The sequence below is a fragment of the Sturnira hondurensis genome, unplaced genomic scaffold (assembly GCF_014824575.4).
Source record: "Sturnira hondurensis isolate 20B ecotype Veracruz unplaced genomic scaffold, ASM1482457v3 Scaffold0013299, whole genome shotgun sequence".
NCBI classification, from domain to species: domain Eukaryota; kingdom Metazoa; phylum Chordata; class Mammalia; order Chiroptera; family Phyllostomidae; genus Sturnira; species Sturnira hondurensis.
This window is the reverse complement of record NW_028085930.1, coordinates 317,362-334,613: the sequence shown is the minus strand read 5'-3', so window position 1 is coordinate 334,613 and position 17,252 is coordinate 317,362. Positions and strand designations below refer to the sequence as shown.

At 45.9% G+C, this 17,252-nt stretch overlaps 1 protein-coding gene across 1 annotated transcript in view; it reads left to right on the top strand.

Annotated features, from left to right (window-relative positions):
• CLSTN2 (calsyntenin 2) overlaps positions 1–17,252 on the top strand; it is a 588,535-nt gene that overhangs the window by 538,964 nt on the left and 32,319 nt on the right. The window contains exon 9 of the mRNA XM_037061175.1: positions 10,933–11,095. Within this exon, the coding sequence (XP_036917070.1) occupies positions 10,933–11,095 (163 nt within the window). The remainder of the gene's footprint in view (positions 1–10,932; positions 11,096–17,252) is intronic.

Genomic DNA, 17,252 nt, shown 5'->3' with positions numbered 1-17,252 from the left:
AGGTGACTTTGAGTGGTTCGGGACTTCAGTGGAGGAAGTAACTGCAGATGTTGGGGAAATAGAAGTGATGCCTGAAGATGTGTCTGACTTTCTGTAACCTCATGATAAAACTTTAATGGATGAGGAGTTGCTTCTTACAGATAAGCAAAGAAAGTAGTTTTCTGGGAGGGGATCTACTCCTGACGAAAATGCTGTGAAGACTGTTGAAATAACAACAAAGGATTTAGAATATTACATAAACTTAGTTGATAAAGATATCTTTCTCTAAAGATATCCACTGACAAACAGCAGGGTTTGAGAGGAAAATTGACTCCAATTTTGAAAGAAGCTCCACTGTGGGTAAAGCGCCATCAAACAGCATCACCTACTACAGAGAAGTTGTTTATGAAAGGGTCAATCAGTGCAGCAATCTTCACTGTCACTTTATTTTAGGAAATTGCACTGCCACACCATTCTACAACCACCACCCCGATCAGTCAGCAACATGAAGGTAAGACCCTTCACCAGCAAAAAATATTACAACTGCCTGAAGGCTCAGATGATAGCAGTTTTAGCAATAAAGTATTTTGAATAAGGTATGTACATTTTTAGACATAGTGTTACCGTACACTTAAGGCTACAGTATAATGAAAACATAGCTTTTATGTGTCCTGAGAAACCAAAATATTCACGTGACCTCCTTTATTGTAATATTCACTTTATTTTGATAGCCTGCAATGGAACCCACAATATCTCTGAGGTTGACTCCATGTGTCAAAATTATAAATAGATATATTGGATTAAGTAAAGTATATTATTAACATTAATTTTACCATTGTTATTTCTTAATGTGGCTACTAGAAAATGTGAAATTACATTTGTGCCTTGAGTGGGGAGGGTGGGGTAGGCAGCCAATGGTGCAGGCTGGTGCAGTAGAAGTAGCACGGGTGCCTTGGTGGGGAGAGACACAGCACAAACCGACTGGGCATTTCTTGAACTGAATGGGCAGAGGGCAGAAAGCTCATGGCAAGAATAATGTAGGTAATTGGGGGTAATCAGGGACAGGCACCATACCATTTAGTAACACCTATATTTTTTGAGCACTCACTATTTCAGGCACTATTCTAAGTGTTGTACAGATACTAACTTATTTTTTTAAGATTTTATTTCTTTATCTTTAGAGGGGAAGAGAAGGAGAGAAATATCAATGTATGGTTGCCTCTCATGCGTCCCCTGCCGGCAACTGGACTGCAACCCAGGCATGTGCCCTGACTGGGAATCGAACCGTGATCATGAGGTTCACAGGCCTGAGCTCAATCCACTGAGCTACACCAGCCAGGGCCATACTAACTTATTTATTCTCACAACCAATGAGGTGATTACTGTTATATCTATTTTGCAGAGGAGGGAACTGAAACACAGAAAGAGAATGTGATTTGCCTGAGGTCACACACACAACCAGGGTGTGGTCAAATCAGAATTTGAACCCAGGAGGCCTGGTTCCAGAGCCTCAGTGTTGAAGTATAGCCCCTCTCTAGGGTCAAGCTGAGGGGTGAGCACTTTGTCTGTGGAGAATGAAGATCCCCACAAGTTTGGGGCAGCACAGAACCTGGTCTGAGTAGACAGGAAGACTAATCTGGGGTCAGAAAGTTTGGGGTGCATGTGAGAGCATGCTGGCAGAAGTGGGCCTGGGAAAAGGGCGGAGGCTGATGCTTGCTTGGCCTCTTCTCTGTCCAATCCTCTGGCCACCATATCACAAGCTCTCCCTGAGCCTCTGTGAAAACCGCAGGGCCATTGCCTGCAGGTTCCTCTGCCTTGAATGTCCTTACCCCCATGGGTCCATTCACCTGCCTCCTTTCCTTCACCATCACTTCCTGATCTCCAGAAGTAGGTCAAACCTCCTAACTTTGGGCTCATACATACCTATAATGTTACATTTACTTATGTGAGTTTTTTTATTATCTGTCTATTCCCTCAGGGAAGGAACTGCATCTATTTTTGCTCACTTTATATACTCAACACCTACAGTAGCTCCTGACCTATAATTGCTACTAGTAAATATTCATTGCATAAATAAACCTTCCTGCAACACAGGTGTTCTAACCATTTCACAGATGAAGAAACTGGCACTCAGCCAGTTTAAGAAACTCGCCCCAGGTCCAGTCTAGCTAAGACAGTAAGCTGAAACGTCTCCTGAGCTGATTCACTTCAAAGCCACTGCCAGTTGGTGGGAATGCAAGGAGATGCCAATACCCCCAGGATGGGCATTGAAGCCAGAGGCCAGTGAGGAGACCTGAGCAACATGTGTCCTCTCTTTCCAAGCCAGGGTCTCATCAGGACTCACCATATTTGATGGTCTTCACCCTCTTACTTTTCCCTGTAAGGTTCTCATCCCTCATCCAGAAATCTTCCTGTCTGTGGGGCCTTCTCAACCCCTCCTCTTAGAGTGCTGTCCTGGTGAGGTTGCCAGAACTCTGAGTGTCTGACACAGATATGCCCTTATTCAGAGGGGCATGCTCCAGTTTTTTGAGTTGGATCCTCAAATTCCCCTTTTCTAGAGGAACCATTTCCAGTGTTGATGGCTGTTACTGTAATCATTCATCCATTCGTTTATTCAGTCAGCAGTCACTCTGTAAAAGCTCATTACTGAGCGCCTCTCATATCCTTTACACTGCACCTTGAGACTCTCACAGTCTTTTGCAGGATGGGTAGCACCCACAGGATGGGACTTTAACCACCTCAGCTCCATCTCAAGAGGCAGAGGTTCTCAAGCTAAGCCTTTCAGAACCACCTGGAAGCCTGTTGGGTGGAAGACTGCTGGCCCCACCCCCAAAGTCTGAGGTGGAACCTGAAATTACATTTCTAACAAGTTCCTAGGAGTCTTAGCCCAGGCTGCTATACCAAAGTATTATAAACTGGATAGTTACTACAACAGACATTTATTTTCTCACAGTTCTGAAGGCTGGGTAGTCCAAGGTCAAAGTGCTAGCTGACTCAGTTTTTGGTGAGAGCCCTCTTCTTGGCTGACAGAGGGCTGAGAGAGAGAGACAGACAGACAGACAGAGAAGTATGGTGTGTCTTCCTCTTCTTCTAAGGGCACTAATCCCATCATAGGTCTCACTCTCATGAAATCACTTAAACCTAATTATCTCCCAAAGGCCTTGTCTCCAAATACTATCACATTAGGAGTTAGGGCTTCAATATACAAATCTGTGGGGGTCAGTCTATAATACTAGGTCACGCTGGTGTTCCTGGTTTAAGAACCACACTTTGAGAACAACTACTCCAAGGAGTCTAGCTAATAGAAACCTGTTTAACTCTGTTAAATGAGCTTTTCCAAAACATTTTGACCCTGGACACCTTTGTTCATGCAACATCTTGCAGGAAATGTTTGGCAAAACTCCAGTTGGGAAAGAAACCTGAAAGGGTCTAAAGAGAACACTTTCCCAAGTGACAGCTAGTGAGGGACCTCATCTCCCCTACCTGGCTGGTCCTGTCTCTCTACTTCACTTCTGAGGGAGACACAGCACAATCCTTATTCCATTGAGAACAAACTTTCTGCCCTTACTTCTGACTCCTATGTCAACCCCATCCATCTCCCTCCCTGGGGCTTTGCAGAATGTTCAGATCGGCCACAGGCTGAGCAAGAGAAGCTTTGACTTGAATAAGAGACTAATCGAAGTGCATTTTTTTTAATATATGAAAATGAGTCCATCAGTAAGAGCTGGAAGTTGAGGAATCTCCCCAGGTTGTCATCCAAAGGTAAAGAAGGGAGAGCGGGTTGACATGGTTTAAAAACACTGGTGGGAAAGAATAAACCAGCTGGTCCAGTAAGCTAATCACACAGGCAAAAACCCTAGCATGGTGCCAGGGTACCAGGCATATCCTCAGGGCATATAACACAGATGTGTTTCCTCTCCGCTTGGATAAATTTAAATCCCGAGTGCTAGTAATTCTGGCACAAATTGCACACATTTCAAGGCAGCTTTCCAGGATTATTTTGGGACTTTGCCTAAATATTACTCAACTAAGTTGCAAATGGAGGTGGTCTCTTTGACACCGGCTACCTTTCATGTCCCCTGCTCCCTGTACCCTGGCCCCCAGAGTCAGCAATTGCTTTTCAGCAGAAGGCCCAGAGGGTGCTTTCTGAGCAGTCACCATCACTCTCAGCTGAAAACACACTGCACTTCTCCCCGCCCATTCAGAAGTGCAGGCAACCTCCTGGGAAGATCTTAAATAGATTTGCAAGTAAGAATAACATCTTTGCTTTGGCATGAGGTTGATCTTGGCACCCATCAAAACCTCCTCTTTCTAACGTCCTCAAACAGTGATCTGAGGCCAAACAGCTTTGCGGGGCTGCTGTGCGAACCCGGTTTGCGTGGTTTCGGCCCTTCTGGTTCAATAGCTCTCCCTTTCCAGAAACAAAGCTGTTTCGCCTACCCTTCAAATGTGTTCTGTGGGACCGGGGCTTCCATAGCACTGTGTGTCCACTGTCATCTGAATTTCACACATGACAACGCTGTTGAAGTAAAAAATGGCTTTCTAGAATACAAGGCACTAAGATGAAGTCACACACTCGTTAGTGGGCACACAAGGCCCTTGGAAGCCTGGCCCACCACGCTCGCCCGCTCACCTCCCACTCACACATCTGACAGGAGGTTTGCTGGACTGTGTCCTTCTGTGAGCCATGGAATCTGTCTCTTAACTGCTTTATCAGATTGATCATTGTGCTGTCATTTCTTCTACCTTTCAATGCCCTAATTCTGTTTTCAGTCTGTGTTTAATTTAACAATCTATTTCTGTTTCAACAGCTGTCTTTTATTTCTGGAATTTTTATTTGGTTTGTTTTCAAACCTGCCGTCCCCTCTCCCTTTTGAATTGCTCCATTTGCTCTGGTTCCTCGCATTTGAATGTGCTTATCTGTCTTGTCTGTGTATTTTCACACATGCAAAGAGTCATTTCTTCTCTGCTTTCTAAGCTTATCTCCAACAGGAATTGTCCTGTTCGGGCCCTGGGTTGTGGGGACATGTGTGGGGACGGGTTTTGAGTATGTTTTTGCCAGGATCCCTAAAGACCTCACGGACACATTTTTAAGTTATTTCTGCATTCCGGATTTCCACACCATGTGGGCTGTACCTGTGGACCCAATGCACAGGCACAGGTTCCAGGCTGCTGGGTGGGCCTACTTACCATGTTCCTAGGTTGACGGCAGTGGTTGTCCCAGGATGGGGCGTCAGACAGTCCCTTTGCAGCTGGGGGCTTCATGGAAACATACATGCCACTCAGGCTTTCCTTGTATGGAGGACCTGAGTCTCCATTTCTCATTCCCGTGGACTTTGAACAGGTGACTGAACAGGGTGGGCCCAGCCCCCTCAAGTGGCCACTGTTTCAACTCTCAGATGTGGCTTTGTTTTTTTTGGGGGGGGTGGTGATCTTCTAGGGAGTTCTCTTTCTAGGTCTCTTACTTTTATCTTATTTTGTTTTATTGTTGTTACATTTTATCCAGAATCTCAATGTGTTTGGAAAAGGAAAGGGGTTTCCATATCTGCTCAGGCTGAAGAAGTATTGAGCGTGGCTTATTTTAGCTTGATTGACACCATCGTCCTGTGATATAGATCTGATTAATATCTTCACTGTACAGGCGACAGAGCCAAGATGTAAGGAGGTTCAATTAGTTTTCCAAAGTCCAGAACACGATTCCCCAGAAACTGCTAAAGCAGGGGTGGCACCCAGCCCCGTTACCTAGAGGCCTGGCCTGCACGTCCCCTCCAGTGCCTCCTTTGCGGCCCTGCCATGTCACTCGTGCAGCCCGTGGCAGCCAGTCGAGAGAAGGCTGCTCACTCTCTTTGAGCCACACTCACACCAAAGCTTTTCTCATCAGTCGCCTGCTAGAAGTGGTCTCCTCTCCCTGATCAAATGCTTTCCACCTTGCAAAAGCCTGCCCAGACACACTTTCTCAAGCTCCCTCTCTCTGGTACAAATTGTGAGTGAGAGTGGGGAGGTGACAGTGGATGAAAGAAGCATCATCAGATCTTGGCAGTAAATGAAGCAGAGGGAGAGGAGTTGGGGAATCCAAAGCAGTGCCCAGTGTTCTGGCTTGGATGACTGACCAGATGAGGAAGCATTTGCTGAGGAGGGAATACAGGAGAAGGAGCAGGCGAGGCTGGAGCGTGGAGGGTGTTCAGCTCCATTTTGGACAGAATGAGTGTGAACTACCTGTGGAACATCAAGCGGGGCCACTCAGGGGCAATCTGACATACAAGTTCATCACTCCAGGGAGCAGACTGTGCTGAAGACCCTGGTGTGGCAGGGAGTGTGAGGAGCTGAGCCACCGGTAGTGTGTGAAATGGAAAGGCACACTGTGTGTGTGTGTGGCGTGTGCGTTCCATTTACTCCTGTAAATTCCTTGAGATTAGAAACCGTGCCATTTCCTCCTATTTATTTTCTAAAGGGGCCTGAGACACAGCCGTCACCCCCGTGCAGCAAGGATTAAATAGCATAGGAATCTGAAAAGCTGCTTTGAAATGGAAAAACGCGTTCCAAGATTAATTGTTGTTATGACTACCACCCTCCTCCTCCCTCCCAGAAATGCCCGGACCTCCTGTCGCCTACAAAATAAAAATAGTCCACGTCCTGGGGCCTCACTTCTGAGTCTATTCTTGCAGCCTCATCCCTCCAAGCTCCGTGTGTTTGCCCCTTTCCTCCTCTCAGTGCAACCAGACACCCCCCCCTCCCCTCCACCAGGTTAACCCAGCACCTTGCAAAATCTGTGCATGAATCACAAAAAGGGTTTTGTCATCTGTGACTGGACTGGAAGCTCCAAAAAGGCAAGTGCTTTCTTTCATTCACAACACAGGATGTATGTTCAGTAAATGTCTGCAGAAGCGAGTGAATGAGCGAATTGCTACTTGCCCTAAACCTAGTACTTTCTTTGGCAACAGGAAAGAGAGATGAATAATTAAAGGAATAAAAAGTTTCTGCTCCATTTATCTGGATTTTTTTCCTTGCTGTCTATTCCTTATGAAATCTTAACAGCCCTTCCATATGCACCCTAGATACTACCTTCTCCCAGGCAGAAGTCATCTCTCCCCTCCCTGGAATCTCACAGTGCTTTGCACCAAGTCCATAACTCTTACCTCGGTCCCCATTACATTTGGGTCTTTCATGTACTTGGTGCCGTTAGATTGAAGCTCATGAAGGCGAAACACATATCTGATAAGCACTGCATCCTGTGCAGCCCCTAGCACATGGCAGTTGGTAGATAAGTGCATGGCACCTGGAGTAGCTGCATTCAGAAGTACCTGATTTACTGGGAGAACCACCCTGGAACTTCCAATGGCATTGGAAAGGACATTTGGGCCAACCCCTCAGCTGCCTGGCCTGCTTCTTCCCTCTTCTGCAAGGCTTCTCTGGCCCTGGACTCATCCAGGGTGCCAGCCTACTCCCAACTCAGACTGCCTTTGACATTGTCCCCGTTATGATTCCTCAACCTCTGTCCCTGGGTCACTGGTCTCTGATTCACTAACCAGCTGAGAAGCAGCTGCAACGCCCACCTCAGGAATATCAGGGATGACATTGGACATGCTTGGTGTGCGTGCATTCTCCAGTGATTCACAAACAGCTGGGAATTAAAGTGTTTCTCTTCCCCTAGGAAAGGTCACTTTGCCTAATTCCCTTCTTTCTTGGTTGAGCTATACATCAACACATTTATTTTTGCTTCCTCCGGGCTTGGTCATTTTTCAACTACAGTTTGTCCCTGCAGTTCTAGCAGAGGGTTAATGCAGGTTTCTCCTTGATCATAGATCCCCATTTACGAGGCCCTAATTAGGCATTTCCTTTAGGTGCCTTCATAGATTAGTTGGTGTGAGACGTCTGCAAGCATAAACCTAGTCTGAGCTATTTGCCTGTTGGATATCCAATTAGGAGCTAACTGGGGAAGTTTCCAGTCATGCATACCTCTCGAGTCTTCCTCCCCATTCACAGAAGGCCCTTCCCTTTTGACCTTGGATACTATAAATCTTGCCATCTTCATGACCCACATTAAAATGAAATGAATGTATCCCCTTCCAAAATGCCAGGAATTTATCCTTTCTTGGTGCTTAATGTGGTCAGTAAGGGTATAATGCATGAGCACTCTCCAGCTCTTAGGGCAGGAGTCTAAATTGGCACATCCCTTTGCAGAAGAAAACCAAAACAATATGTATCAAGAGCCTTCAAAATACCTCTAACATTTGACCCCATAATTTCACTTCTAGGCATCTTTCCCATGGATATAATCAGAAATGCAGACAAATATCTGTGTACAAAGAAATTCATTGCAGCATCATTTATAATTGCAGGTACCTATGAATACCTGATACTTGGGGAATGTTTAAGTGTAGTATGGTTTGTCCATATTATACAGCCACCTAAAATGAAGTTGGTAAAGGCATTTTAATGCTGACATTAAGCGAAACCAGCACACTTTCAAATTGTACACACAGTGTGATCCAAGCAGACCTTTCCGAGCTGTTGTTTCCCAGGATATTTTACAGGAATGCTATAAATAGAAAAGGTCCATTTTTCCAGCAAGAGTGGAATGTTATTATAGACAGGTACGCTGAGGCTGCTGGGAGTCTTGGATATGCTAATGAAATGTGAAATTAAAAAAACAACAAAGCTGGGTGTACAAGGTCACTGTTTTTACGCAGGCCACCACAGGGCCTGCTCCTCGCACTTCAGAAAAGCTGGGGAGGGGGCTTCCTAGGAAAGACTGTAATGTTGAGAGGAATCACGGCTACTATTGAGCTATGGAACTATTTTACTTCTCCCTTGGAATTTTTTGCACTGTCCTACAAAAATGTTACAAGTGTTTTGAAAGAAAGCGAGCCGCAGGATCTCCCTCCAACCCGCTTCGGCAGACGTGGAATACAGCAGAGGCAGCTGGCATGTGGGTCTAACAAGGCAGTCACGCTCCAGAGGATGCACCTGTGCAAGTGGTGATGATGACCAGGATGGGGGAGAACCCTGGGGCTGTCTGGGTGACTCTCAAGGACTCCCTACATTTCAAAGGACCACTCCCTCCTGGGGTGTGGTCAGAGTCCCTCTGTGCTCTAAGCCTGACCAGAGGGTTCCTGATGCCTCAGAGAACATCCCCAGGATGTGAACCATATTCCATATTCTGGAATATGCTGCCTGGCTGCTGATTGCAAACTTCATAACCAGGATGCACTGGGCCTCCTCGGGTTGGATGCTTCCTCATTTACATGCTCTTCCTAGTTCCTCCCTCTTCCATCACCCCTAGACTGTGGCTCCAGCTCTTCATTTTTGCCACATCTACCCCCCTGGATCAACTCCACTGCAGCCACACAGGCCCAGCCTGTGAGCCCTGCTCCCAGCCCAGTCAGTAGCTGGTCTCAGGCATGGAGCAGGAAGGGAGTGTAAATTGGGTTAGGGCCTCTAGTGAGGTGTAACAGGCACTGAGCTGTAAAACCAGTGGATTGTCACAGGACTTTGGAGACATCTGCCCGGGCCTCTTCTGCTTATCTTCCACGGGCCCCTAAAATATTCATCAGGCTTTATCAGACTAATGGGCTTCAAAAGGAGCAATTTTCTGAGACATGAGACAGGACAATATAAAAAGAACATTAAGGAAAAATTTCTTATTGCAAAATGAAAGGGAAAAGATCATTTAGCATCCCAGTTGGTGTTATCTATTCATGAGAAACAGCACATTTAATCCAATGTGGGATGTAGGGAGGGCTTTGATGCCCTCACCTTGGGGTCACCTTCATGCAGAACTCATCTGTCTCTGCTGTCACAGATGGCAGGGGCCATAGAGACAAGAAGATACAGGTGAGAGATGTTTCAGAGGGGAATTTCACAGGATGCCGAGGGATTACAGGGAGAGGGAGTGTGGAGGAGAGAGAGCCTAACATGACTCCCAAGGCACTCGCTGAGGGGACTGGAGGGAGGGGAGCATCATTCTTCATTCTTTCTTCCTTTTATGCTTTCTATTCCCCTTCCCAAGACACCCAGTCTTGATTTCTATTTTGGGTCATGCCATGGGAGTTTAGTCCGTTGAAGTCAGGAATTGTGACTCCCTCCTGGTCTCCAATGTCCCTACCCATCTATTAGGGTTAAGTTTTGGTTTCCAGCCCTAAGACCACAAGTCTCAGGAATAAACTGAGGGGACATGCATGTAAGAGTGTTCTGCACCAAGTCCAGACCAGGGCGACCTATCTTTGGTTCTTCTCTGCCTCCCCAAGTACTCCCAGGTAGGAAGACTATCTCTCTCAGGATTCATTTTGCTTGAATCGAACAGAGCATGAGATTACAACAGTTCCACAGACAAGCCTTACTGTAGAGACAAAGGGATTGGAAGGCTCCTGCTGTTCTGCATCTCACGTCTCTTCCTCTTCTCCTGTTCATTGGCTGTCTCCCTCCTCTTTAACTCCTAGTTCTTTCCTCTCCCATTTTCTTCTTTCTTTGTTCCTTCTGCCTCCCCTTCTCTATCTTCATCTTTATTTCTACTTTTGATCTGGCTTCTTACTTTCTATAGCTCTCTCTATCCCCAAACTTAGAAAAATAATTCTAATTTAACTTTTTCTCTACTGAAGAACTAAGAAAACTTTTTATACAAAGCAAATCTAAGCTGATACCCTCACCTGTCCACCAACAGCTTTCTGGCCTATCGAGCTGGTAATGTATGTGGTTAAGACGACCTGCCACAGTCAAATGTTTGCCTGGCGATCGGACCCTTGGGCTCCCTCTGCCCAAACCGTTTGCCCCACCCTGTCCGATGTGAGCTTCTATAAACTCAGCATCTGCCAATCTCTATGTTGATTGAGTTCTTTGCGATAAAAACTGTTCACCCAAAAATGCCTTCTCCCCCTTTGATAATTAGAATAAAAGCTTGTTTGATGTTTCACTGTATATTCAACTTTAAGTGTTCCGTCTCTTTCTTTTCATTAGATTTGTGACAAAGAGTGGCATTACTATGTCATCAATGTGGAGTTTCCTGTGGTTACCTTATACATGGATGGAGCAACATACGAACCATACCTGGTGACCAACGACTGGCCCATTCATCCATCTCACATAGCCATGCAACTTACGGTCGGCGCATGTTGGCAAGGTAACCCCAAACCAAACCCTTCTCCCTAGCCCATCTGTGTGCAGTCCATGAAAAGTACCAATAGAGAAAAGGGAAAAGCAAATGGTGTTGGAACTGACCAAGAAAATTAGTACTGTCACTTACTAATAAAACAGGACTCATAAATATAAGGATTTATCCAGACACTAGGCCTGTGTAAGAATGCAAAACTTGTCTGGAAACGAGATTTTGATTTTAGATCAACATGAGCAGTTCCATGGTTGCCTCAGAGTTACTGATGCCTTTTATCATTCTGGACCCTCACCCAGTTTCAGACTGGAGCTATGAATGAGAAAAGGCTGAATAGAGAATCCTGTATCAAAATGGCCAGTTGGCTCTGTTAAGCGCCATGTTGGGCAGGAGCCAAAGACCTTCCTTTACCCCCACACAAGTTGTCCAAGCCCCCAACCCTCTGTTGTGGGGACTCACAAATAGGCAAAGCTGCGGGAGATACATTTCTTGGAGGCATGAAGCCATGGCAGGCCACTCTAAGCCCCTTTCCTGCTCACTGAGGACAGAGGCTCTTTTTTGCCTTCCCACTCAAAGCTCTCGGCTCTCTCCTCACTTCCTTTCCTCTAATACACAACCCCACTAATCTCCTGTTTGGAATCAGGAAAGCAGCTCTCTAAGGAACAGGCATGTAACCTTTCTGTCTTTCGCTCAGATCCATTGAACTCTGCGTTTGCTCCCTTAAGGGCTACGGTGCGTTGAAGTGCCAATGAGGGAGCAGAGGGGAAGGAAAACACTCCCCAAATAGGCAGATTAGTACTCGAGGTGACTCAACCTCGTGTTGATGGATTCTGTGAAAGTTACTGAGATTTGTGACTGTGACCATTCACCATGGAAGACTGAAGGGAGAGGTGGACTCTGGTGTAAGAATATGCCTTCAGAGGACCAGCCAACCAAAGGGTGAACTAGAGGAGACATAGGCCCCTCTGGGACAAAGAGTGACTTCTAGACCATTCCGTGTATGAGAAAACATAAGTAAGTGCACATAGCACAGCCCTGGGAGCAGAAGGAATACAAAATTCAGGAGGGAAATAAGGCATGAACGAGGCAAGGGAAGAAAATGTGTTCCTGAGCTGAGATCGTCTGCTTGATGTCTGACGTGTCGCATGGTAATAAAAAGTTCATTAAACATTTCAACAGAACTTGATGAGAGTTTTATCAGTACGGCAGAATTCCCTAGGATATCAGGAAACAGAGACTGTGTCATCTGGCAAGAGTCCATGAAACTAATTATTATAGCAAGGCATTGATTTAGAGGTTTCCCAGGACTCATTAGTCACGGAACACAGCTGCACGAAAGCAGTGGCCCTCTGTGTGGCCCAGGGCCCCCACCAACACCACAGCAAACCTGCAGATACTTTGGAACATAGCCTGGATACTCCCTGTAATATAAGAGGGTCCTACTCATATCCTCACCACGAACCTTATCATGACTTTGCTTAGAGGCCCTCAAAGAGCCCGTGCAGATTCCTGTCACCCTATTCTGCAATGGATACCCATCCCCCATTCTACAAGGCCAGCTACCACCGCTGCTGACTAGTTTCATGCTCACTGGGTAGGGAAACAACCCCACTCAAATAAAAAGAAGTGATTTCATAAAGAAGTAATATGATCTCTATGAATCGAACTAGGCTAAGTTATACTGCAGTGACAAGCAAGCCCTTATTCTCAGGTACTTAAAATAATTCTTGCTTCATATTCACTGAAAATTAGGGGAGGCTCTTCTCTGCTTTTACTTCAGTCTGTATCCCAGGTGGACAGAGCAGGCACGGTGTTGCATACAGACAGAGAGAGAAGAAAAAAGAAAGCATGATGAATGGTATATAAGCTCTTACAGTTTTCACCTACAAGTGGCACCAATTGTTTTTACTCGCATTTTATTGGCCAAAGCATCTCATGTGGCCATACCTAAGGACCGGGAAGCGAAATCTGCAATGTGACTGGAAGAAAAACTGACCATTTTATGAACAACACTGATGAACACCACAAACTATCTACCTAGTTAACAGATATTTGTTTGACTGCCCTTAGCTCGTTAAAAAAACATAACCACTCTTCCCTAAATAAGACCACCCTAAAGTCCCACCTGTTACTGGCTCCCAGTTCAATGTCCAGGCTGTCTGAATGATTCCTGGTGATTTCTTCATCAGGGTAAGATGCATAGGAGGCTGTATACCTGGCACAAATGTGGCTTCCCTTGATTTGGATAGACACCAAGAGAATTATTTTTTCACAACCATAACTATCATCTTCTACACACACACACACACACAATGAAACAGTGAAATGAGATAGAATAACTAAAAAACACTTGCACTGAAAAAGAGGGAAAACTTGCAAAATACAGCAGTCTCTCTCTATTCCATAACAATTCTGAAATCACTCTGGGAAGATGCTGTATAGGCCACTATTCGAGGGTAGGATGGGTTGTCTGTGGACCTGCAGTCCACTCTCTATGAGGCGTTTCCTTTTCCAGGCTCCTGGGCTACATCTGAAGATCAAATCGTCACATCATAAAATCAGCTCTCATATCATATCTGATTACAATTTACTTAAAAGCTATTTTCTTAAAGTGTTTTTTAAACATCAAACCAAATTATATGTTTCTTTTATAAGAATGTGGGAAAAAGAATGACTACTAGGGTATTTGCTAAGTATTCCTGTTCTCTTCCCAGGTAGATGCTAGGACCACTCTTTCTTGGAATTAGGTATAGTCATGACTTGCTTTGGCCAATTAAATGTGAAAAGTGTCTTACGTCATTTCCTGGTGGATACTTTAAGAGCTAGTGTTGCAAGAAGACTCTTTACATACATGGGATGTTTACAGTCATATCAGAAAGTGCTATTTGTCACAGCCTGTAGATAAAAAAACTGAGCCTCTGAGGGGTGAAGAAGCTTAGCCAAAGTCCCCCGACAAAAATCTGCCTCACTCCATGTGTTCAAACCATCTCTGCTTTCACTGTGACTCGCTGTCCCCATTGCTAGTTGATCCCCTTGTTGATGTGATGACACGTCTAGAAAAATGCAGGAACTGATGTGTTTACAAACATAACACAAACTCTATAAACCCTTTACCCTCTGATGCATCCAACAACCCTGGAACCAAAAAGTCACAGGAGCTCTGTGTGCCCTTTTTGAATCGCCTGCTATATCCTTCCTTAAGTGGCCCTCCACAAGTGAAATAAAAAGATAGTTGATGTTTTGGAGACAGAAAATTTTGAGTCGGAGTCAAATCCAAATCCCATCCCTGCCACTTACCAGCTGTGTGGACCCAGCGGAATTCCTACTTCCCTGAGTTTTTACTTTCTTACCCATAAAACTAGAGTGGTGTATACCTCGTAGGGTTGCTGTGAGTTAGGTGCTGGGCGCATGGAGTGTGTTTGGCATGTTTGAGCCAAATGCAGGTGTCAATTTGAAAACATTTGTGGCCCTCCCCTCCATCCACTCTCTGCTGCTTGCACTTAAACTCCATGTGGCAGCCACTTTGGAAGAGTACTCTCTGGCTTCTGCGATTGCAGCTTCCCGTAGCCCCTTGCATGCCCAAGACTAATCCTCACACACAGACATGCTCTCTCAGCTCCATCTATAGATCAGAAAGAAGGTCACTGAGGCTCAAGAATAGTCGGAAGACACATACTGGAAGGCAGGGCCTGTGGTGTAGGCAAGAACCTGATCATGCATATGTGGGTTTTGGAGAAGATTTGGGTATTTTCCCTGAGAGGAATGACAGTCCATGAGTAAATTTTTAGGATGGGAGAAAATCTTTTGAATCTTTAAAATCGGGCTGTATAGGATGAATAGGAGTTCACTAGAGAGGTAAGGAAGGCAACAGCATGTGCCACGGCAGGGACGCGCGATGCAGTCCTGCTCAGGGCACCTTATCCCTGGGATGTACACAGACCAGACTGAGTGGAGAAGAGGCTGGGAAAGGGAGTCGCGGGCAGGCCATAGGATGTCCTCCTGCCTCACGGAGGAGCTTGGATTCACATTAATGCTCACAACCTAGTTGGAGCCGTGTTTTGTCTTGGAAGGACGCATCAAAAGCTCTGTCAGTAGGACATGGTGCTGTGAAGTTAGTGGCCTGCGATGTGGCCCTTATCTCAGCATGTTTCTAAATCTCCCAAAGTCCGCTTATGTATATACTTTAGGCCCTCTGTGTGGACCTCTAATTGGGCCTACAACTGTGGGGAGTTTTGCAGGTGCTTTTGAGGTTGCCAAGGGAACTAGCTCCCATTTGCAAAACGTCCAACCGGGCTTTAACAATGGGGATGGAAAGTCGTTTGACAGCAGCAGCTTGTCGGGTGTTCCTGGGAGGTGGCTCCGGCACCGGCACCGTCGCCGGGCAGCGCTTTGCGGCCCCAGTGAGCCTGCTGTGTCCTTTTCGTGAATTGAAGGCCAGAGTAATCAGTGGACCTTGGTTTCATTGGTATTTTTTCCAGTAATTAAAAAAGAACCAGGAAGTTCATTTACACTTAAGAAATGTCACGAGTACAGCCTAAAACATGGATAAAAACTGCAACAAGGATGGACCTGATGTCCCGAAAGAGTCCTGCTTTCTCTGTGTGCCCGATGCAGACTGCCTCGCCCTCCCTTCTGTGCTCAGTGTCACAGTGTTCTCAGGACACACGCAGTCTGAGCTGACTCAGAAATGGCTGCCAGTAAACAAATATCAGGTCCCTTGTCTCTTTCTGGATCATGCCATGAGAGAAGGTTGTTTAAAAGACTAATTAAGTTGTTCTTTTCCTTGAATCCCCTACCCACCCAGTTCTAACAACACAAATTCAAGGTCTACTCATACATAATAAAAATTGTATACTCACATCGGCTTGCCCCCGGACCTGTAAACTGGCCCAGTCCCACAGGTGCCCCAACCCCGCTGTCCGTGGGAGTGACTCAGGGAAGGCTGCTGATTGTGCCAGACCGGACCTTAGGGAGCCCCGGGGTGTCAGGGAGGTGCCTTGGCAGGTGACACTTCAGGGCACCTCTCCCAGCACAACAACCAGAGCAGCCCTTTTATCTATTGCATGTGGCATCTGGACAAGAGTATCCTTGACAAAATGACGAAATGTGGCACTGCCTCAAGAAGCCACTTCCCTGCTCTCTGCCTGATCCTCATCCATTCTTGGTAGACTCATCACAGGTGTCCCTACTCAGGCTCTGTCCCTAGCAACCACCTCATCTCTACCTCTGTTGGGGACTCTCCTCTAGCATTCTTGACCTTGGCATTCCCAGAGTGTCCAGCTTTTCCTACTCCTTACTGTGATATCCCTTTTGTCGCAGATAAGGAAGGCTCTCTACCTAGCTCCTGGTCTTACTGAGTTCTACCCCCTACTTAACAGATAAAGCATTGGGAGGTTGAAACGGGGATGGTTTTATAAATTAGAACCTGTTAAGGGATAAATACAGAACCCCCATTATGGCTTTTAGGAGAAGCCAAGGCAAAGAATAGGAATGGTCAGAAAAGGGATAAAAGGGCAGAAATAATGCTGAGAGTTGCAGCAATCAATAGCATGTGACCCGCAGCCTCAGGGGAGCCAGAGCCACCTGTGGGCCTGAGATCTGGTGTTCATTTCCAGGTCGCAGCCTGCCAGACACTAAATGAGTGCTGACATGTGAAGTACATGCCTTTATTTAATAAGCTTGGTCTAATTTAGTACAAATTCCCTTAATAAAGTCTGTGTTCAAATTATTCTGCATCCCTAGGGTCTGTGCTCTGGAAGAAAGAGGCACGTGCTAGCATAATCTGCTTTATGTTCAGGTGGCATTTCCCAAAGAGGGCTTTATGAAGCTCCTGTGCCACAGGAGGCCCCTTCCACAAGGAGGCCAAGGTCAAGTTTGGAAAACCGCACCAACCATCCCACACCACCTCGTTGGAGAGTCACAGTGCATGTTAAGTTATTAAAAGCTCTCAAAAGCCCACCAAGAAAGCACTCTGTTTACATTGCTTAAACTAAATTCTTTAATCTTATTTTGCTGCTGAACTCACTCTTTGTGAAATAGTGCTGCTCCTGGAGCAGTCTTTGGAAAACAGCTCACTGGCATTCATAATGCAGGTCTCCATCCCCTACCAGCTCATGAGTTTGCAAAGGCAATGACTGTCTGCACTCCCGGATTCTCCTCTCTTCACCTG